This window comes from Bombus vancouverensis, chromosome 12 (assembly GCF_051014615.1).
Source record: "Bombus vancouverensis nearcticus chromosome 12, iyBomVanc1_principal, whole genome shotgun sequence".
In the NCBI taxonomy this organism is placed as follows: Eukaryota; Metazoa; Arthropoda; class Insecta; order Hymenoptera; family Apidae; genus Bombus; species Bombus vancouverensis.
The window spans coordinates 13599094-13620713 of NC_134922.1; the positions used below are offsets into that span (position 1 = coordinate 13599094).

The 21620-nt window shown below is 44.7% G+C and overlaps 3 protein-coding genes across 12 annotated transcripts; 1 reads left to right on the forward strand and 2 right to left on the reverse strand.

Annotated features, from left to right (window-relative positions):
• Positions 1-179: 179 nt before the first annotated feature.
• LOC117155466 (pre-mRNA-splicing factor Syf2) lies at positions 180-1792 on the forward strand. The gene is made up of 4 exons (XM_033331449.2): positions 180-700; positions 803-943; positions 1027-1322; positions 1395-1792. Exons 1-4 carry the CDS (start codon positions 611-613, stop codon positions 1558-1560), a joined length of 693 nt encoding a protein of 230 aa, XP_033187340.1. The 5' UTR covers positions 180-610; the 3' UTR covers positions 1561-1792.
• Tab2 (TAK1-associated binding protein 2) lies at positions 1585-13432 on the reverse strand. 9 transcript variants are annotated; one of them, XR_013059717.1, is made up of 10 exons: positions 9234-9816; positions 7487-7624; positions 5509-6043; positions 4493-4879; positions 4091-4309; positions 3318-3469; positions 3132-3225; positions 2194-3019; positions 2035-2091; positions 1585-1929 (listed from the first exon to the last, which is right to left on the reverse strand). XR_013059717.1 is itself a non-coding variant. In XM_076623315.1 (10 exons), the coding sequence occupies exons 2-10, from the start codon at positions 7592-7594 to the stop codon at positions 1904-1906; spliced, it is 1836 nt and encodes a 611-aa protein (XP_076479430.1). In that variant the 5' UTR covers positions 7595-7624; positions 9234-9816; the 3' UTR covers positions 1585-1903. The 9 variants fall into 9 exon arrangements, 8 of the variants coding, with proteins under 8 accessions (XP_076479430.1, XP_076479429.1, XP_076479426.1 ...); XM_076623315.1 differs by having other exon boundaries at positions 2756-3019; positions 4091-4303; XM_076623314.1 differs by having other exon boundaries at positions 2756-3019.
• A 152-nt stretch (positions 13433-13584) lies between these two features.
• Clic (chloride intracellular channel protein 5) lies at positions 13585-21518 on the reverse strand. Of its 2 annotated transcripts, none has more exons than XM_033331448.2 (4): positions 21295-21518; positions 15537-15842; positions 15109-15435; positions 13585-15012 (listed from the first exon to the last, which is right to left on the reverse strand). In XM_033331448.2, the coding sequence occupies exons 1-4, from the start codon at positions 21361-21363 to the stop codon at positions 14932-14934; spliced, it is 783 nt and encodes a 260-aa protein (XP_033187339.1). In that variant the 5' UTR covers positions 21364-21518; the 3' UTR covers positions 13585-14931. The 2 variants fall into 2 exon arrangements, with proteins under 2 accessions (XP_033187339.1, XP_076479445.1); XM_076623330.1 differs by lacking the exon at positions 21295-21518 and adding an exon at positions 20795-20974.
• Positions 21519-21620: the final 102 nt, after the last annotated feature.

A 21620-nucleotide genomic window follows, 5' to 3' on the forward strand; every position in this document is an offset into this window, starting at 1 on the left:
CGCGTGCGTGTCTCTTCTATCCTTGTCGTGATCGCCTCAAGGAGAGCTTTCGCGGCACCCTGTGACCGCGCTTCGCGGGTAATCCCCAAAAGCCCCGCAGAGCGCCAACTTTCTTCTGCGGCCCAACCGCCGCCAGCGTACAATTCTGCGTCACGTTTCACCGTCGGGGTTCGCGCAAACGCGAACCTTCACAAGTGCTGCTAACTCGACGACAAGTTGTGATCGACCGGTACCGCCTCTCAAAACCTTCTACCGGCGGACGAAAAATCACCTGACTTCTCCCTCGATGCCTGTCACCACGGTATCACCGCGCTCCTAGGATTGAACCACAGGATCCGTTTATTGCTCTCTCTCTCCGCTCGCTCCACAGAGCAGATCAATTTCAATCGATCCACCACCCACAGAAGTCGGGCAAACGGAGTTCGCCTTTTTCGTCGACGAATCGTAGCTTACTGACATCTGTCGCGGCTTTCGGTATACACGTATTACACGGGGCACGACCCACGTGTCGGTAACGTCGCACCACCAAACTGCGTTCTAACCTTTCGACGAGCGCGATCGACACCGAATTACTCGTTGGCAATTATCGGAGTTGATATCGAGGCTCAGGATGGATAACGAGAATGCGAACAATGAGAAATCATTGGCGGAGAAACATGCCGAGAGAATGAAACGCTTGCGGGAACTGCACGTGAAAAGGGTCGGTAAAAGAACAGAGTAATTCCACCTTAACCTGTAATTTCAATTTGTCTCCTCCTTGTTTTCGAATGTAGCCGTTTCTTACGGAATGTTGATTTCGTAGAACGAGGCCAGACAACAAAATCACAAAGAAGTTATAGAGGAAGATAAAAGGAGCAAGCTTCCTTCGAACTGGGAATCGCGTAAAAGGCAAGCCGAATGGATCGTACAGGACGAAGCTGCGAGAAAAGCTGCTCAAGAGAAGGTAATCTATAAAAAAAACAATTTTCACAGGGTGTACGTTATAGGGTGTGTCGATCAAATTTATACGTATGGTGCGTTTTATAGGGAGAAGACTACGAGAGAACGAAATTACTTCACATCGATGCGACAGAGGCAGAACGTATAGCAAGAAAGAAAAAAAACAGAAAGAATCCAGATCCAGGTTTCTCGGACTACGAACAAGCAGCTATTCGGCAATACAACAGGCTGGTAAAAAATATCAAACCAAACATGGATTCGTATGACGAGGCTAAAGAAAAATTAGGCCCGGCCTTCTACGGCGATAGAAACACTATATTACACGGTCTTCACGAAGATAAGAAAGAAGCTGTTGACAAAATGGTGGAAGACTTGGAGAAACAGTTAGTATTTAGCAGCCTAATGTTTATTGCATCGTCGGTGCATCGTCATTCTCCGCGTGTCTCTGTTTTCAGGATCGCGAAGAGAGAGAGGTATAGTAGAAGAAGAATGCACAACGACGACGCTGATATCGATTACATAAACGAACGCAATGCTAAATTCAACCAGAAATTAGAGAGGTTCTATGGGGAATATACGCGCGAAACGAAGCTAAACTTGGAACGGGGTACAGCTATATAATAAGTGAATATCATGCTAAAGGACTTACTACAAATATCTTGTATTTTAAATAGTATTTCAAAACTCATACAAATAGAAGTCAGACTACCGATAAGTCGTTGATTATTTAGTAATCAGAAGTGAGAATGGTACATTTTGCGGTACGTTGTATTCCAATCTTACACCTGAATCCATTCTTATCAAAAATCGAGTTATACACTGATCTCTCGAATAAACGAAAAATTGAAGTCAATCGAGTTATTTAAATTTCTGGTTCTCCTTTCCCGATCTGTTGGCTGCTACTTTTTATTTAACTTAAATAATGATTTTATATACAGTTTTCACGTTTCTAACGCAGTTCACATCATACCACCCAACTATGCACTATCCCTGAAAAGAAGCATACATTTTTTATATCACACACAGTCTGATATCTTTAGTCTCGTAGTAGAAATCGCATCCGAGAAAGATAAAAACGAAGGGAAATATACTCACGGCTCGGAGAGAAGTTGTGATGATGTGTAACTCGTATATGAATATCTTGAGTTTCGCCTACAAATCGTACATTATACATTTATGACTGGTATTTATCTACGGATAATCTTTTTCTCGCAACACAATTTTACTTAACGTTTAATGATATTAGTTACTTACCAATTTACGGTTACCGACCCGTCGAAACGATTAAACAGATTAAACTATTAATAATTAGGGAAAAATGACACTGTAACATATGCTAAATTAAACATGCCTTTGGTTAAGATCAATTCGAATTTTTAATTCGATTGAGTTTATTTAAAAAAAAAAAAAGAAAAAAAAGAAGGAAGAGGATAGCACACGATGTCCATGCGTTACGTTTAAGTGCGTCGGATAGTCATGTTTTATTGATGTCGCATCAATGCTTGCGGTGGTCGTAAAACAATTTTCTCGCTCACGAGCAAATATTTTACAATAAGAAACGCCACCTCTTGTAAGACATTCGATCACAGGGGGGCGAAGTATAGAGGACCGTACGTATCCGGTATTTCACAAAATATCATTGTTCGAAAGAAATTCGTCAATTGACAAAAATGTCATAGCAAAAAAGGGACATGCTGTTAAGGTACTGGATTTTATTTTCCCAGAGGTGCTGGAGGCGGCGGCGGAGGTGACGAATCGATGTTCAAGCGTGTTAACGAGGCCGTAAGGTCGTCTATCGATTTTCCAGAAGTCGTACCTGTGTTTCCGTGATCCAACAGCCTCGGCATGTCGCACTGTTCGCATTTATTCATCAATGGATGATTGTCGAAGGTGCACATTCTACAGACCCAAGAAGGTCCGTCTCGTTCCTCTCTATCAACGTTGTTACCGCTCGGTTCCGGTTGCCAGGCGGGTGGCTGACTCGGCAGAGGCGGTGGGTCGGCGCTGACAGATCTCGATGGTAGGGGCTGACCCGTGTAAATACGCTGATAAAACTTTTCGTTCGTTTCGCCCAAAGGTACTGTGAAAACGAACGAAAGAAGAGAATTTCGTGCGAGGAAGAGCGAGGAAGAGCGAGGAAGAGCGAGGAAGAGCGAGGAGGGGAAATCGTTTACCAGCAATAAAATTATTACCTCTTGGGTCAGACCACTGATCTACCTCATCCGCAAGTCTGTCGCATTCAACTTGTAGCTGATAGATCTCGCTCCTCAATTTTTTTTTCAGTTCCTGCAAAGTGGTCGTTAGATAACGTGATTTTATTTACGTTGGGCACGTTATAATGGCACGTTAAACGAGTGAATGGCCGACACAGGGCATACCTGAGGAGGCATCGAAGAATCAAAGGGCCTCGTGAGGGACTGCAATTCTTTCTTCATAGCTTCGAGTCGTCCTTTCTCGGCTCTCAATTCCCTGGCGAGTCTATCTTTTCTTGCTAACTGCTCGGCGACCAATTCCCTTTGATGCTCCGCCACTGCGTTCCAACAATCGAGTAATTAATTGATCGTATCGGATAAGAGATAAATAGATGTAATCGGCAGATGGAATAGAAGTTGTTCGATTTAAGAAGTTTGTTAGTGGATTCTCGAGTAGTTTAACAAATGTACGGTTATACGACCGTTGTTAACCAAGCACGAGATGCATCGGTACAAATTAGGTCGACTCGACTCGATCCCTGTCGACATATTATTTCACCGCGTGCGAACGATCAAATGGTAAAGACGAGATGCGAATCGTAGCGTTCGGGAAACGCGTCAACATGGAGGCGAGGCTGCTCGTGAGAGGGAATAGCGGATCAGGTGGTCCGCGTAGAGTAACCGCAAGCGTGGCTATGTATAGACGGAGCGTGGGGTCAGGAATGCGTAAATATCGTTCTCAGTGTTACATGCGTGGGCGTAGCATGTGCGACGGAGTGGTTTTCGCAGGTAAATATACGTGTACGCGATTCCTATAATACGAGAATTGGGAAAACAAAGCGAGAGCCGCCTTTATGGTATCGGTAGCGAGTACGTATATGGCGAAAAATAAAAATAGCCGGGCTGAAAGGTTATTTTCAAGGCTCGGCGAGAAACGTAGCCACGGCGGCGGACTTCACCTTGATTCAACGGCGATCGGTTCTGATCGGAATTGGCCGGTATTCGTTCGCCAATGGGACTGGAGGGCGGCGAGGTCGTGGTCGGTCCTGACGGTGTTGTCGGAAGGCTAATGGAGGGGGCGATGTTTGTCGTGGATGGTACAGAAGGTGTGGTTGGGGCGCTCATTGTCGTCGTGGGCCTCGGTAACTGACTAGGTGGTCCTGCTGGAAGACCTGCAACTTTCACACTTTAGTCAGACGATCCGATCTCTCTGATCGTTCGCCTCGAGCCAAGGTCACAATTGTTGCACAGTCTGAAAACTCAGGCGACAGTTGCACGTACGACAGATGTGAAACAGTTGAAAGCATAGAGAAATAGAGAAATACAGAAATACAGAAATACAGAAATACAGAAATACAGACCTGGTGGTCTCTGAGGACCGGTTTGTACCGGCGGTATCAAGCTGTTGGGTCTGATAGGGCCCATCGGAGGTCTGATTCTCGCAGCCGCCACACCGCCAACGGCTCCCGCGCCGATGCTGATCTGAAGACGGCTTTGAAAGCCCCGGGGATCCAGGGAGGAGCTCGAGTAAGTCAGGCTCGAGCCCTGAGATCTGATGTCGATCGGAGGCTGCGGTTCCGAGGATGGCGGCCTCAGCGTCAGACTAACCGAGGTGTAGCTTCGAGTGTGATCGATCTGCGGGCCCGTGTTCTCCACGTTGAGTAACGGCTCGGCGTAATGAGTCCGTGGGTCGAGCAGCAGATCGCTTCGTTTACAGGCACCAGCGATCGTAGGCACCGTTCGAAAGTCTAAACGGTCGTCGGTGGAAATAAAAAAGAAAAATGGGTGTTCCGTTAAGAGTAAGTAACGAGCGAAGGTGGAATAAATCAGGCGATCGACGGTACGACGTGCAAAATGAAAAGAAGTCGACGGTACCGTAACCAACCACCGTAACCAAGGGTTAAACGTTTTCGTTCGACTAACAGGCAAACAGGCAAATCTCCGTCGCACAGAGCCACGGCGTCGCGTTACGCTCGTTACGATCAAAATTGAATTTTGCTGGCATCGCTGCACCCGCAAACGAACCCGTTTAACTCTTCTCCGAATATAGCAAAGTCGGAATATAATAGGCGCGAAACTGCTGCAATCCAGAGACGATATCGGCGCAGACTACGTACACTTTGCGACAACGTTGCGATCTACCGTCAGCGAATCTACGAGAAGCGATTATTGCTTCCTGTATGCATACTCTCATACGTACAAGTACATGCTTGTTGCTACTTTGTCGTATCGAAGATAAGGAACTGAAAATACATCACGAGTATCCGCCGCTATTCACCGTGAAGCGCCTATCCTTCTACGTGATATTACGTTATTCCGATCGTTCGTTTCGACTTGCCCCGTCGCTCGGCCAACGAAACCTCAGGTAGATGCGTACCGCGATTGCCAGCAGGGCTGCAGGCAACGTTCACGTTCAACTCGAATCCGGCTGGCTCGTTTCCCGCGTTCTGCACTTTGTTAAGGCAGTTCGCGTCGCTCGGTCCGGTGCAATCGTCGAAGAAACCGCGCGACGCGGTCGTGCAGACGGCAGGCGCTGAAGAAGGGGTGCTGGCTGAGTCGGCAGCTATCGGCGACGAGGCTGATATCGCGGCTGCTCGTGTGCAGCTAACGGGACAGCGCCGTGCCATACCAATGTCCAGCGAGGCTGGTCTGTGTGGTCGCGTATTGTTGTTCGTGCTGTTGCTGGCGCGTTGCAACTGGCTCATCGTGCAGAAACGTTGCTGCTGCGTGGCCAGATGGTTCGCTCGTTGATGATGTTGATGATGTTGCTGCTGTTGCTGTTGCTGCTGTTGCTGCTGCTGCTGCTGCTGGAGGATGGCGCAAAGTGCCGCCGGTGGGAACGCGCCCGGAGACTGACGTGACTCTTGAGTGGCACGAAGGCTTCTCGCGCATGTCTCCCGATCGTGGCTATTCTGCAACGCACAGATGCACCTTGGGTCAGCCGATTTCCGGTCATCGCGAGCGAGCCCGCTGGCAGGGCGTTTCAAAATGTTATCTTTCTTTTTCTCTTTTTCCTTTTGTTTCTATTTCTTTTCTCGGTTTTTTTTTTTTTTTTTTTTTTTTTTTGTTTGCTTCTCGACTGGAAAATTGTCTTGCCTCTGCCGGATCCTAACGTACGATGTTACACGTTGCTGGCAGATTCGTCGATTAGACAGGAGTCGATTAGGAGGAGTTAACCGTTTGCGGTCCGATTGGGTTACCCAGGTACGAAGGACGGATTTGCATCTGCTTTTCAATTCCGTGGTACAGATGGTCGTAAGCGGAGTTTGCTGGCGCGAGAACGATAGACCGCAAAAGGTTAAACAGTGCCAGCCTTTCGCCCGCCTATCCTTCGTACTTTGCCGGATAGCGTGAAATTCTGGGACTTTCTAGTCTATTCGTACTGACAAAACGTTGAAAACCTCTGTATGTCACTGGCACGTAACGTATGTCACTGGCTCCTTAGTCATCGCTTGCACTTATCTAGTGCATTTTCATCTTTCGAGACACGTCGAAATCACGTATCAGGTTCCCCTGGCTTTTCACCTTTCAAGCAGATATTGCGTTATACAGGCTACAAAATACGCGCTGTCGTAAATACTGATACGAGTTAGAAAACAACGATTAGATATTTTCGATCGAGCAAAGGTACGCAAAAATGGCGCCAAACAAAAAAAAGGGGAAAAAAAGGAAAAGAAAGAGAAAGAAGAGCGATAAAACTTGGTTTCGACATTGTCGACAACGTTTGAACTAAGGAGAGCAGAGCACCGCAATTGGAAAGACGATGATTGTTGCGGTGACTGGGAAAAACCCAGAAATCCCAACGCGGATACAAAACGTTATATTATTGTTATAGTGCGGTCAATCTTTGCTGATTAAGGGACATGTTCCGAATGCGCAATCAGAAAGGAAAAAAAAGAAAGGAATAAAAGACAGGAAAAAGAAAAAGTAAAGAAAACCAAATGGCCAACACAAAGGACGTCTATACACACAGGTTCCACGCTCGTGCAATGAGAGAGAGAGAGAGAGAGAGAGAGAGAGAGAGAGAGAGAGAAATTCTGTGCCGTTAATTTGCAATGCCAGAGATTATGGTATACTCGTGGTGTACGCGAATGGTTAGTCGTTATTGCGACGATCGTTTTAGCCATGACGGACGAGCGATAAGAACAAATCTCCGTAAAGTGGTTTACGCGGCACACCGTGTGCACACTCAAGGAGCCCATCTCGGAAAACTCGATCCAGCGTGGTGGTTTCACAGCGGTGCCAGCCAACGACGCCGTGTCTTACCAAACTCTCTTCGTTACTGCACTGTAGATCGAATTTTCCGAGAGACCAGCATAGGAGCAGAATATCTGGCGGACAAAGAGCACCTATACCTGGGCGATGCACTGGGAAACGACGTGATCAGGGAGCGCAGGGAACTGCTGCTTCAGCTCATGGAACAGCTGCATGATAGCGATGTTAGAGCAATGGCACTCCCCCATCGTGGGCCCCCATCCTCCTGGCAGGCCTACCTGTGGGTGCCAGGGTCTCTCGTTACACCATCCTTTGATCGAATATGATTGGTCGAAAGAACAAATACGCCCACGGCTGATAAACTATCGTCGTTGCTGTCAGTCGATGGAGACAGAGCGCGAGATGCGAAGATGAGAACAGCGTATTTTCTGCGGAACGACGTTGGTTATCGGTTCTCGGTGTCTGATTGCGAGTACCGAAAGAGCACGAGGTGTTGCAGACGAACGGAACGAGAGCGAGAGAAGCAGGAATTCGGCAAGATGGTCGAAATTTTGTAGTTTAGTGGATAAACGATTTGGATGGCCTCCAAATACGACGTTTCGTGCAGTTTCGTGTCGGTGCGCGAAAGTGTTTCAAATTATTCAACCACGGATGAGCGGACGGGGATGCGATTAATGAAGACAAAGTCGTGAGAAAATGAAAAGGAAAAGACCGTGGAACCTGCCGTGGGGCAAATCGTTTCGCTTGTTACAGACGCACTGAAATATCGCGCGATCGTGCGTTACGGCCTCTTAATTATAACGAAGGTCACACCAAACTTCGACCAGTGAACGCCACTCCTCCCATCTTTGCTAATCTTCCTGCTAACGGGACGACCGTTAAATCATTGCATCGTGTCGTTATTTTTCATCGTTTCGACCACGCTCGCAACGTGCCTCTCGGCCACCACGACCACCTACTTTTTACCGCGGCAAAAGGAAGAAACGTACGAGAGCGTCTCCGCTTTCCGCGACGCGACGCGACGCGACGCGACACGACGCGACGCGACACGACACGACACGACACCACGTTCTTTATTTAAACCTGCGACTGTTTGACCCATTTTTCAAGAGAAACGAAAATCGCATGAATTTGTCTATAGCTGCCTACCCGATGTTCCATGGAAATCTTATCATTTTTCTAGACTTTTTTTACTTTCTGCTTCGCTTTCCATCTACGCTATCGTATCGTATAACACGGCGCAATCCGATTTCCATTCTTTCACAACTACGTTCGTCGCCGATTTTTTAATAAATCTAGAGTTGGACGGAGACACCAGGTTCGTGCGATGTTTGCGGTGTGTCTAACGTTCCACTTGCCGCGTCTCCGCAACGTTTCATGGCTCGATAACTTCGATACACCCGTTACGTTAGGGAATTGGCAGCGAATAGAGAAACGGTGGACACCTGTGCCGCGTGGCACGTAGGAGTGCCACATAATTAGCCGGCACTGCGCGTGCCACGCTCCCACGCGTATACGCATGCGCCTATGCTCCTGCAATCCTCCTTGCATCGTATCGTCGTATCGTCGTATCGTCGTATCGTCGTATCGTCGTATCGTCGTATCGAGAAACTTGCAACTTTTATCACAGTTCCCCAGCAAAGTAGACAGTTGGAAAAATTCACTTCCTAGCAATTTCGATTCTACCGTCGACTCCCTTCTCGTATAAACCAACAACAGTTACGACACTTGTATGCCCGAGTATGGGAGAAAGACGAGAGAAGAGAAAAAAGAAAACGATATGAAAAGACGATATTTAAACATGGACGACATGCTCTATTCGCATCGAAATTCGACGATCGTTTACGAGTCACGGTTAGAATCGTGAGACTTTAGAAATCGACGTACCGTCCGATTCGCAGCAACTCCTGTTCATTTTTACGTCTAGATGCGTTCGGGTCTAGATCCGGATAGTCGAAAATCCACAAAAATCGAAAAAAAGAGTAGAGAGGAAGGGGGAGCAGAGAGAGAGAGAGAGAGAGAGAGAGAGAGAGAAAGAGAGAGGCGAGCACAGGGTCGTTCGGTCGATCGGAAGAAACTAAGAGGTTAGAAGCTGTACGCGTGCAATTCGCACTTGGCACCGGGCCATGGGAGAGAATAAAGTGCTAGATAGAATTAATAATTCGGCTCTCTTTCTTCCGTCGCCTCGCACCTGGCAGGCCCCGGTGTGTCAGGTGAGTGAGGCATCAATCAGAGGGAAAACTGTTTATTGGCACGTAGCCCTGCGTTCGGGCCACTGGTCAGAGAGCGTTCGCCCTAACCGGCGTGTCTTCTTTTAAACGCCGCTACTTTCTAACGCTCACGCACGCGTCTTTTGCCCACCGTGTCCCGGATGAGACGACGAACTAAACCGCTTTAAAATCTCACGATCCGACGCGTTCCTCGTCAACGAGATCGAAGCACGCAACGTCATACAAAACGTCCGATGCAACTAAAAGCAAATATATTCGCAATGAAATATTCCATTCGCACGTCGACGTTACAAAATAGCAATAGTCTTTTATCGTTCTTTTACCTAGTGTATTTCCGTTTCGACGGTATAAACTTAGAGTTGTAAACTTAGAGTTGCAAAGTTACTTTCGCGCCACTCTGTATCCGTCTGAATCTGTCACAGGCAGTTTTTACTGGTCCTACTGGCAGTGCCTGCCAAACGGTGTCGGCCGTTCGACACACAAATGACGAAAATGCAAATAAACGTGTGTGTGTGTGGGCAGGTACTCGATGCGGAAACGTAACAGCGAATCGAATTTGTTCCGCCGTGGATTGTGCAAATCTCTGGCGAACTCGCTTCCCTCTGCCAAACGGAATCCTGCGAAACAAGCGACAAAATAAGAGAGACACGCGCGATTCTCTTCGACCACCGATACTTTACTTACTACTTGCTGCTATTAGCGACTACTCGGTTAGACTCGATCCGATGGATACGACGGTTTCGCGGTCTTGTCGCTTATCGCCAGCGGACCCAATATACTTTCCCCTCGGTCTGACAGCAAAGGAGCAGCATCTTTTAATTGCACCAGACACGCAGCATGTTTCTATCGGTGACACAGACGGGATTTTAAGAGCGGGCCGAGGAGGAGGGGGAGGGGGAGGGGGCGACGGCGAGAACGCCGTTCGTCGGGACAGGCGAAAAAGGAAAAGCGGAATTCCAACATGCCGGGAAGATATTTGTGTCATGAAATACCCAGGAGACACAGCGTGGCCGTTTTCGTCTACTCCTGGCAATACGGGCAAAAGTAAATTCCACGGCAATTTTCACGCATTTCCAGTAATTTTCAACTCTTTATTATTACTCTTTCGACCGTCCGATTCTTTCATCCTAGTTTCGCCATGGTTCGAAAACCTTCCAACAACTTTGCTCGAACGTCACTCTGCCAAACGATTCCTCTTCCTCCTATAACCGTAATATACATGTGAATTAATAAAAAGCTTCTGTCTGCGACCGAATGTCATACACCATGTGATCTAAACGTTTCGAGAAAAGAAAAATCACATTCCAACACGATAATGTTAAACTATTATACGAAATATAGAAAATTATTCCGTTTAAATTCGGTCGACACCTGTTGCTTCGTAAAGCCGCGCACCCATCGGCCGGAAGTAATGCGTCTACGTACGTTACGTTAGTAGTAGTTAGCAAGTACGTTAAGAAAACGCGACGAATCTCTAACGATAGAACAACAGCGATAATTGATATTGTTCGCAAGAAGAAGAGCCGGTACATCTCCTCCGCTGGTATAATTATTTACGTTTCCACTCGCGCCAACAGCAGATGCAAACTACTCGGCACCGGCGATAACTCGCCGTTTTACGCGCAATATTTCAAAACTGCATGAAACCGCGGCCCAATATCATGGCCAAGTGAAACTACAGCAAGGAAAAAAGAAGAAAAACGCGTCGAGCCTAGTGGCAGACAAAAATAAGGAACCAAGAATAATAATTGACGGGGACGCGACGCTAACGTTAAGCAGAGCTACGATAAGTTACGCCTCCAGGCAAAAATATACGCTATCCTGAAAATAATGTTACACATTTTTCGCGTAGAGAAACGTCAGTCAGCGTTCGTCACTGTGCAAACCTTTCGACTAAAGGAGTAAAGACTGGTCGACGACTGCCACATCATTCGTCACGGTAATTCGTCTCACAGATCAATCACCGATTATTATATATTTACTATTCGTCAAGGTAGAAGCGACGACACGGACAGAGACGCGCGATAGTCGTCGGCAGTACGAACGTGACTTTAACAGCGTACACTGTACACGCGTATGTGCTCGATATGACGCCAGCTCTCTTTACGATTTCGATAATTCACACGTCATAACAACACATAACAAAGTTCGTCGTTAATTCTCTAAACAGCTTTTTCACGCTATTATAAATATCGTTGACCTTTAAATTCTGTTTCCGCATGTGCCAAAAAATTTGAATGTAGACCTCTCGGTTGGAACGCCTCGATGATCCGCACAGTTATCGGACAACTAACATCGAGAAATCCTATCGAATTAGAAAAGATCGACGGTAATTAACGAACAGTTACATAACTCGAAGTACATAGTAAATCGTTGGACAAAGTATTGGCCAAAAGTTTATTATCCCTAGGGTACATATTTACGAATAAAAATAAAATACACACATACGGTGTTTACTGTCGTAATGGCCGCTCGAAACAACACTTTCCAACCGATTAGCGTAGTTTTTAAATCGAGAGGCACGTCGGAGCAGCTAAAGTCGTCGACGAAGTTTAGAATTCGTAGCACCGATCGACCCTGGTTCCTCTTGTGTCTACGACACGCTTCAAAAAAATAAAACTATAAAGATCCTTCGCTTTTGAAAATACCAATAGCTTGCCGAAAGGAGCAACGACATTTCCTTCTTTGAATACGAGATAAAGAAAGATCAGTTCACGGGAAACTTTGATTCACAGGACACTGTACGTAAATAGAAGAACCGCGATAATATATAGAAATAGCAGTCTGATGAAAAACAGTTAACGAGATGCATGTTACATCGGTCGATAAGAAGATTGACGTTAGACCACCGATATCAACTGATATATGTCGGGCAAAGTATAAAAATTACTACATTACTGTAACACGATTTGAAAATCAGCGCCTTGAAAATCACGTAGAAATCCGCGATAAAGATAGAAAGCGGTTAACAGAGAAGTATTTCGCTGTTCCATCTATCGTCTACTTATCTGTCGACGGCAGTATCTATCGATAGAAATCTGTCGTTAACGTATTATCGTAGTTTCCAACACGTTCGCACGTAAATATATTTCGTATCGCGTGAAGTAAATGCAATTAGAAATTCAACTGTACTTCCCTCTTCGTTTCCGTTCATTTTACCCTTTCTACAGTGCCAATATCGAAAACTTTTGCATAACCCAAGAATTTGTCACAGTCTATTTGAATTTCAATCGTACCATCTCAACGTACAATCCGGTTTGAAATCGTAAGCTTGAAACTCACCGGACGGCAACCATTGGAAACGTCCAACGAACGAGGAATCAGTTAACAGCTCACTTCCAGCACTCGATAAAGACACTTGGTAAACGTCGCGATTTTATTCATTTGCTGCAAAGTGAAATTTCAATTGCCACCGTATAGACACGAGGATAACAGTAACTTTTCTGTCGTTTTTCAATATTTTAAAGCACGAACAAGCGGCGACCGTCCGCTAAGACCACTGATCAGCTGTGCACTGCGTACTGAAACGACATTAATCGATAGAGAAACCACATATGCTTTCAAGTACATTTTATTTAGAAAAATACCTCAATGCATTCGAAATATTTCCGTCTAACTAATTATTTACCCATTCTCGAAGATTCGAACGATAGTTTATGGTTTAGACGATGAAAATAAAAGGAGCTCTATTGACTACATAGTCAAGATGGCCGCTCACGCAGCAAGTGCTTCCCTATTTATGAATGGAAAACACGTCGTAATAGTCAGTCGCAATCACAAGCAAGGGGAATCCGCGTGCTATTTTAAAACTCGTGCCAGAATGGACCAACGGTGTCGTTAAGGCAGAGAGAGAAAGAGAGAGAGAGAGAGAGAGGCGTACTTTTTTTTCGTTTTTATCAGACTCGTTTTAACGACAAATTTTTATCTACTCGACATCTTTATGAAAACTCGATATTTCTCGAATTCTTGCCGATAAGAAATAAGACGAACAAACGCACCTACGAATCTAAAAGTCAATGTAGATATTAATATATTCGTCTCTACAAGTGTAAACCAAAATAGTACAATAGCAGTAATAATAACGATTTACAATACAATGGTCATAATACAATTACGAATACAAAGTACCGAGTTTGTTAAATCGTCGAACGATATCAATGAAAAATATGCACTGTTTTCAAACGACCAGTTTTTTCCATCTTTATAAAGTCAGCATCTGCAAGCAAGTTCGAATTCATTATAACGTAGAGGTTGGAAGAAACGTATGCACTACGATTTCCTAGGATTCCGTTGTATATAGAAAAAATACCTTGGAAGCAAGTGTTCAGAGCTTTGATATTATACGTGGTACGTGAGACTAGAATATCTTTTCTTACATTCAGACAGCTCGATACAATGGAGGATTATAATGGTCAATGCGGATGGCTGTTGAAGAATAACCATCAATAAGTCAATTTATTGATTAGTCGTTAGATGCGTGATAAATACAATACGGATTTTAAAGAAAGAAAGAAAGAAAGAAAGAAAGAAAGAAAGAAAGAAAGAAAAAAAAGAAAAAAAAGAGAAGAAACAATAAAGAAATATATCAACCTAATCGATTGTTAATCGTAATTCAAATGCATACGTCCCTTTTGCATTTTCTACTTGCGTTAAGATCATTCGTCATCGAAAGATGACGATCGAATACCTAGTTTCTCTTTACTCGAAGAAAAAAAAAGAGAAGGAAAGGGGAGGGGTGGCGGGGAGAACAAAAAATACATTAGCTTCGATCTAAAGTATACGTAAAAGATTAAAATGCCTTTTCTAAGAATAATGCTACTCAAACGAAGGTTACGTACGGTTTCGCATACGTAGCGGAGAAACGAGAAAAAGAAAATGGAAAGAAAGGAAAGGAAAATATCGTTCAAGTTTTCTGGATACGCTTACAGGTCGTTCTCGAAAGCCTTAATACATTCATATACGGTATCTTCTTCTGCCTCCTGCGGTAAAAAAGCTACTTGTTCTGCATCGGTTTAGGCCATAAAAGCGTCGACGATAATTTGTCAAATATAGGTAGCAAAAGTGTTATATAAATCGGTGTAGCGGGATCGGCGCGGTGAAACCTAGACGATGGAGATTTTTTTCACAAGAGTACTCAGACCCTATTATATGCTTTTTACAAATAGCGGACTCCGCTTTCCCAAAGAAAATCTTTCCCAAGGAATCTCGTCCATTGGAAGAACCAACAAAACTCTGATCGAAAATGTATACGACTGTGTGCCACTTTGTTCACACTGCTCGTGTCTACACCGCGATGTCGACGACTTTTCTGCATCAAAGTAACGAGATCGTAGACCCGACGGCAGAGGTCCAGCCTAGTCGTCGTTGACCTCGATTGGAATACTAGTGGTGAATGTCGGGGTCTCTAGCTCTTCGTGCTTCTTCATTTTCATGCTCTGCAACGATAACGTAACTTTGACAAGGTGTTACAGAAATAATAATAAATAAAAGAAAGGAAAAGGTGCCTGGTTGCTTCAGCATATATATCAGACCTGTTGTAATTTGTAATGGTTGATGATATCCTGATCGGCTGGGCAACTTTGTAAGAAGGCATCCAGCCTGTACATATGGTGCATATATCGCCAGAGATGCACCAAAGTCTCCGGAATCTCAAAGTCCGCAAAGTATTTGCCGGCCACCCTGATATGTTGGAGTCGTGGCATAAGTTCACAGTCGAAACAGCACATCGTGTCGCCTGTGAGGAAACGAGTACCCTTACGACCTAGATGCTCGTCGATTTTGCGCAAGTGTGCCATCAGGGACGATGATTTCGGATCTTTATCCTTATCCTTCGCGTTCAGTAGTAACAGTTTCAATTTCTAGAACAAAAATAGCGTATTTAAAAACCGCTTAGCGGCTAGTCTCGAGGCGAGAAAGTAGCGGTTTCTCGGCGGAGCGGCTTTACACCAGTTATACATACACTGAACAAGTTTTCAACGAGCGTGGCCACTTCTTTGTCCTGCACGAAGAGATTGTGTCCACCGGGAATGTTCTTCATTATGTGCCGTTCGATTTTCTCGTTTTCCAATATCGCGTCGCCGTTATCGATTAGGATCGGCGGCGGCGTTGCCTGGAAATTGGTACGGAAATCGGGCGGCGGTTTCTGCATGTCGACCGTGGTCACTTTTAGAGAGATGGTTTTCAATTCGGCGAGGAGATACAGGTCCATAAAGTATTCCTGGCAGAAGAGGCACGCACCCTTTCGGCGACCATCGATCGTAGATGCCTGCAAAAATATATTCCCATTGTCAATTTATCGTATACAGCGCGTCAATCCACAGTAGCCGCGTGTAACGAAGAAAAAATTAATCGATGCTCACTTTCACCGTCTCTCTAATCTAAAATAGTCTGTCCGAACTCGAAAGAATCCCTCGAGCCACGCAAACACGAAACGATATCTGTTTTCTCCAGTTGATCGAGCAAACCGAGAGTACGTATATCTAGCATACTCGCTCCGCTCTCATTTTCTCCATGTCACGGTTTATTTATTTCCCTCGATGACGCAGCTTGCTTTATTCCTTACCAAAAGATACGCTCGCAGCTAACTAAAAGCTTCGGCTCGCGTATATAGCCATATGAGCAAAAACGCGTTTTATTTCGAGTATACCCGTATTCCACCTACGTATCTATCGTAACTGTCACGAAATTCGCTACCCGAATTCTGCGTGTGTATGTTTGCTTCAATTATTAGAAAAAAAAAGAAAAAAAAAAAAAAAAAGAAAAAGAAAAGAAGGGAAAAAGATTGGCCCGATGGTATCGATGCATTTCGGATAAATTAAAGGTGGGCAGCGTGCCAGCTTTTACCAAGAACACGGTTTCTATTTTCATTTCGTTTCAACGATCATCTCGCTCCAGCCTCTGATCGTACACTTTGGCTGTTCAAGATATTAGTCGACGACTATGGTAGCTTGGTGTTGAACGAGAAAAAGAAACTGATTATTTTCTTTTCCTTTTTTTCTTTTTTTTTTTTTTCCACGATGACGCAAGTTCGACCCGCGAGTTTCAAGAGCGAAAATGACGCGAGAAATCCCGATTCCCAAGAAACGAACGTGGCCTCTCATCTTCGAAGCTCGGCAACTTTTCGGCCAAGGCTAATAAAACGCGGCGGTTTTGTGCCTGGTCAGTTCCGTGTTTTCGAGAATACAACGAGCAGCGAATCGGCGGACACTGATTGCTTGCCGATTACGTAACAGGCGTGCCAATTATATTACGCAAGAATCGTACTGAAAAATAATAGAAAGGACATTTTCTGGATAGAAAAGGCGAAGAATAAACATAAGCTAGATTTCGATCGACTTTGGAAATGGGTAACGTGGGTATCCGTGTGACGAAATACCAGTGGCGCGGAAAGCGTCGACGCCGAATCAAATGTCACGAAGCATCGAACGTCTTCGATCGGAACGCGCAAGAGTAATCTTTCGCTCGACCGCGTGCCTGCCGTTGCTTCCTTTCTCTCGCTCTCGCCGCTTGAAAATTCAATCGTGATCGATGCACGGTACGTCTATCATCGTATATATCGTATCATTTTGCAACGACAAAGTCTCGGGTAACACGATCCTCGAATTTTTGCCCAGCAAGCTGCCTGAAACGTGGACGAGCCGAACACGAAACGCGCGTGCCGATAGTCTATCGAAGCAAATTCCTGATTTCTTTTGAAATAAGCGCGTTTCTACGCGCATCGCTGCAACTACACGGGATTCCCGTTTCAACTTGACCGACGAACAGAATTATAGAACGCATCGAGCGGTTTTCCATACTCTCTCGCGGCTTTTACCTGCGATGCACACGCGATTAGAATGCTTGGCTTCGGCATATTGGCATAGAAGAGGACAAGATGCAAAAAGGAAGGGAACAATGCTCACGGATGCAACACGTCATCGAACAACTTGCTGTATAATGCACGGCATACGGTAAATAGGCGAATATTCGCTATCGCGAACCAACGTCTAACAGCGGTACATGTACGTGCATAATAAATACAGTTGTATGACGCACATACTATGTATGTCGTAGGTTTTTTCCGTATTCTAAGGATACGACGACCGTCATATCGTTCTTCTCTCTCTCTCTCTCTCTCTCTCTCTCTCTCTCTCTCTCTCTCTCTTTAGTACAACCTTTTAGCTGATGCACCACTATGAATAAAAATGGACGATCAACTGTAAAACGATTAACGCTTAAGCTGGATTCAGCTGCTTCTCGCATCGGCTTCGATAAAAATTCCTCTTCTTTCGTGGGAAAATTTGCATTGACGTATCTCTGCCGGGTCTCGGTGCAGAGATCGCGGCGAGCCTGCTCGAACACGCCAGTTACACAGAATTTTATATATTACTTTTGACATCGGCAACCCTCGTAACGACCTTAAAAGGAAGATGAAGCCGCGACGTCCGATCGATTCTTTATAATGACGCACAATACGTACAACGGAATACGTTGCACGCAGACCATTTTACCCCACTTTATTTATCACATTAGAGCATTTTAGCCCACGCATCAAGATACCCTGTATGCAAATAAGAAGGCAAAGATGACTCATCCGCGAGATGGGCACGGGATTAACGGTTAAAGGATTCGCGGCGGATCCGCGAGGACCGATGAGAAGTAACGTTCGATGAGCAAGGCGAAGAGAGAACTATGACGGACGATAAAGAGAAAAGGAGGGAAGGGGAGGTGTTTACGCACGGGGGAAAGCCAGAAGAGCGAGGAAAGCGGAAGGTAAAGGAGTTCATCGTTTAACGGTAGAATCTCGAGGACCTCGCCGAGCTCCCCGTCGTTTCATCCCGTTTGACACACTTTACGAAGACCTCGCACGATCGCCTTCCGAGTGCAAGGTCGGCCAGTTACCATTAAATCTCTTCTTGTAACGAACGCCGTCGTTGAGTAGGCTCTCGCTCCTGTAGGATTCTACTTATAAGGCTGTCCGTCTCTGCTCCCTCGTCGCTAGACTGTGAATTTTTATGCGTTTACGGGTCGAAGTTCGAACATGTCGATTCGCACGGGATACATACACACGGTATTTTAACACACATCGTACAAGACAATTACGCTTATATTATGAAACATTTAGGCGTTTCATCTTAGCTCAGAGACGCGATTCTTATATGTTGTATGTCGTTGCCTCTGACTATCGTCGGCGTAACATTTGATTTTTCAGAAACGAATACTTGAGTTAAACGGATTTCCCGACACGTTTCACACTTTACCGATATACTTACGATAACTCGAGTTTCATTGGAACGCTAACAAAGTTTCAAAACGTTTCGCACAATGCACGCGACATATGTGTATTCGCGAAACATTCGTAACGTGCAAAAGCAGATAAAATATTCAAAGTAGTACTCGTACTCGCCATAACATTTAATAGGTAACAGAAATCTATGCCTAATCTAGGTTCCATTTGTTCCGTCGTATTCGTTTGAGCCTTGGTAAATGAAATATCCGCATCGCTATTTCTCTCTCTCTCTCTCTCTCTCTTGGTCAGTGTGTAATTACAAAAATTCACAGCATTCGAAGCATGAAAATTAGGTCCATGGAAGAGTATTCAGCTTGAAAATCTTTCTTTTAGATACCTGTTAACCAGCTAAGACGAGGTATCGAGATATTTGGATTCTTAAACTCTTATAACATAATATATATAATAGGAATTTTTAACACGAATTTTTTGTAATATTTACGATATAAATTCCATTACTTACTAGATTCTGTTGTGTGCAATTTTTTACTTCAGCGGTTTTAATTCGATTAACAGGTTATAAACCTTGAACGTTCCAAATCTCTGATATCGGCTATCGGATCTCTTTAAACTCTAATCTCGCTCCCTCTCCCCCCCCTCTCTCTCTATCTATCTATCTATCTATCTATGTATCTATCTATCTATCTAATCTAATCTAAAATATTTAAAGAACTTTAATCTAAAGCTTTCAGACAATCTAAATTCATGAAAACTTTCGAATCATTCCGCGAAAGAGATCCATTAAACGAGAAAAGAGAACGAGAGTCGTATCTCGGATGAAAATTCGAAAATTGAAATGTAACGAATCTTGTTCGCCGATTGTCTCGTGAGACGTGTGCGACGAAATCGATTCCAATACGTTCGCTTGGTTATTTATTTATTGAGATGCTGACAACGATAAGAAGGAGAGCTGTTTACGAGGAAATTCGCGTCAAACTCCCCATCGAACAGATACGATAAGATTAGCGTTACCCATTGCCTGAAATAACCAACTGATAGATTCGATTGGCGAAAGTTTAATCGACAATTCGTAATTGGACAATCGAAGGAAGCCTCTTTCCTTCTATGGGGACGTTTTTCTAGAAAATATGGTGAAAGAGCATTCCGAGAAATGGAATCGAGTTCGTTCTCGATTAAATCGATTGCCGCGCGAGTCTACCTCGATTGTCCATATCGAGAAACAAAATTCATCTTTTAATATGTACACGCATTGTTTGCAGTTACATGTAATATTGCCGATATAACGCGATAGAATAACGCGGTAACAAGAAACCGGTAAAAAGAATCGTCGAGTCATCGATTAACTTTACCACTGACGTTCGTACGCGTTTGCCAAATTAATTTCGATCGTTATCTTTCGATATTATCTACCGATTGTAAACGAAAAGTATGATATCGAGATCGCAAAGTAAAAGATTCTTTATTTTCGCGGTACTCTAATTAGTATAAGAATAGACCGGAACCTTCCAGTTGTTTTCTTATCCTTTGTATAGCGATGGCTACATACATATAAATGCTTCTAATCTCGTTAAATTGATATATAGCCGGTGCAAATGCGTCGTCGTGGTCGCGCGAGTTTGCATTTTCGACTGACGAATTAGGCGGGAAAAAGGGAGAGGCGGGGACGAAGAAAAGTTGGTCCACTGGAAGCGTCCATTAAAAGCGAACAGACTCCAAAAAAAAAGAGAAAAAAAGAAAAAAGAAAGAAAAGAAAAAAGGAAAGAGGAAAAAAGAAAGAGAGAAAGAGAGAGGGAGAGAAATAAAGGAAAAATACATTATCGTCAAAATGTATCGTACGTATGAGATAAGAGCCAAGGGTTTCCTTTTTCTAGAGAGGAGTCAATGACGTAGAAAACGCGGCCAACCAGAATCACCGTTCGTACATATGTATTTATGTCTGTATTTCTTCGCATAGCGTTACGTCGCAGGAAATAGTTTCGTATACTTACCATATTCGCAGATGTCCCTTGTGCTTGCAACTAGCAATCGACGAATACGAAAAGCTTTTGAAATAACGCAGCTCACGCTCTGCCACCATATTCCAGTAACGTAGCAAAGTTCAATTTATTGTCATTCGTTCGATTTTCCACACATCTTATCGATCAGCCAATTAATTGACTAAACTGTAGAAAGGGTGAAGAAAACAAAGAGGCAGAAGAAACGGTTCGACGCTACTCGGTAAACGGTCGATGCTCACTCGAAGCAGCTTCTCTATTTTCCATACCATAAACTATAAACGATGCACACGTATCTTGGTCGGAAACGGTCGTTTCGACGGCGACTCCTCGTCACCGGATAGAAGAGGAAGAAACCTCGGGAGGAAGAAGAAGAAAGTACAGGAAGAAAACCAGTCATTCGATCCACGCCCATATCGTGCACGAAACGATCGCCTTTTTTCCCTATCTCTTCCTCCTTCCTCGTCTTCGTTCCACGCGTAGTATAAACTCACCTTGATGATCAACTCGATCTCGGGAACGTCGCCGTTGCTCGTGCCGTTCTCGTGGCTGTCGTCCGCCATCCTTACGATCGTACTTCCTTAGTTTAGACGAAAGGCACTTTTTTATTGTACTCCGCAGTTCACTATCGAACAGGACAGCTCCTTCCCCTACGATCAACTGCGACGGTACGCGATGGAGGCTCGCGAAATACTGACGCAGCGCGTGCTTCGCCACGTTTACGACAATAGCGCCGCGCCATGGAGAACCACGCGATTCGACGTTACCGACCACTGGTTGGCATACCAGAGGAATGCTCGTCCAACTTCTAACGTTTACG

Bases quoted from the DNA above. Each gene is read 5' to 3' on its own strand.
- LOC117155466 (XM_033331449.2), top strand. From the start codon at position 611: ATGGATAACGAGAATGCGAACAATGAGAAATCATTGGCGGAGAAACAT. The intron at 701-802 runs GTCGGTAAAAGA...TTGATTTCGTAG, and splicing joins GGGAACTGCACGTGAAAAGG to AACGAGGCCAGACAACAAAA. The intron at 944-1,026 runs GTAATCTATAAA...TGCGTTTTATAG, and splicing joins GAAAAGCTGCTCAAGAGAAG to GGAGAAGACTACGAGAGAAC.
- Tab2 (XM_076623312.1), bottom strand. From the start codon at position 7,594: ATGGGGGAGTGCCATTGCTCTAACATCGCTATCATGCAGCTGTTCCAT. The intron at 3,470-4,090 runs GTGAAGTCCGCC...GTTGGAACGCAG, and splicing joins CCGATCGCCGTTGAATCAAG to TGGCGGAGCATCAAAGGGAA. The intron at 3,226-3,317 runs GTATGCCCTGTG...ACCACTTTGCAG, and splicing joins ATTCTTCGATGCCTCCTCAG to GAACTGAAAAAAAAATTGAG.
- Clic (XM_033331448.2), bottom strand. From the start codon at position 21,363: ATGGCGGACGACAGCCACGAGAACGGCACGAGCAACGGCGACGTTCCC. The intron at 15,843-21,294 runs GTGAGTTTATAC...ATATTTTTGCAG, and splicing joins AGATCGAGTTGATCATCAAG to GCATCTACGATCGATGGTCG. The intron at 15,013-15,108 runs GTCTGATATATA...TTATCGTTGCAG, and splicing joins ACCATTACAAATTACAACAG to AGCATGAAAATGAAGAAGCA.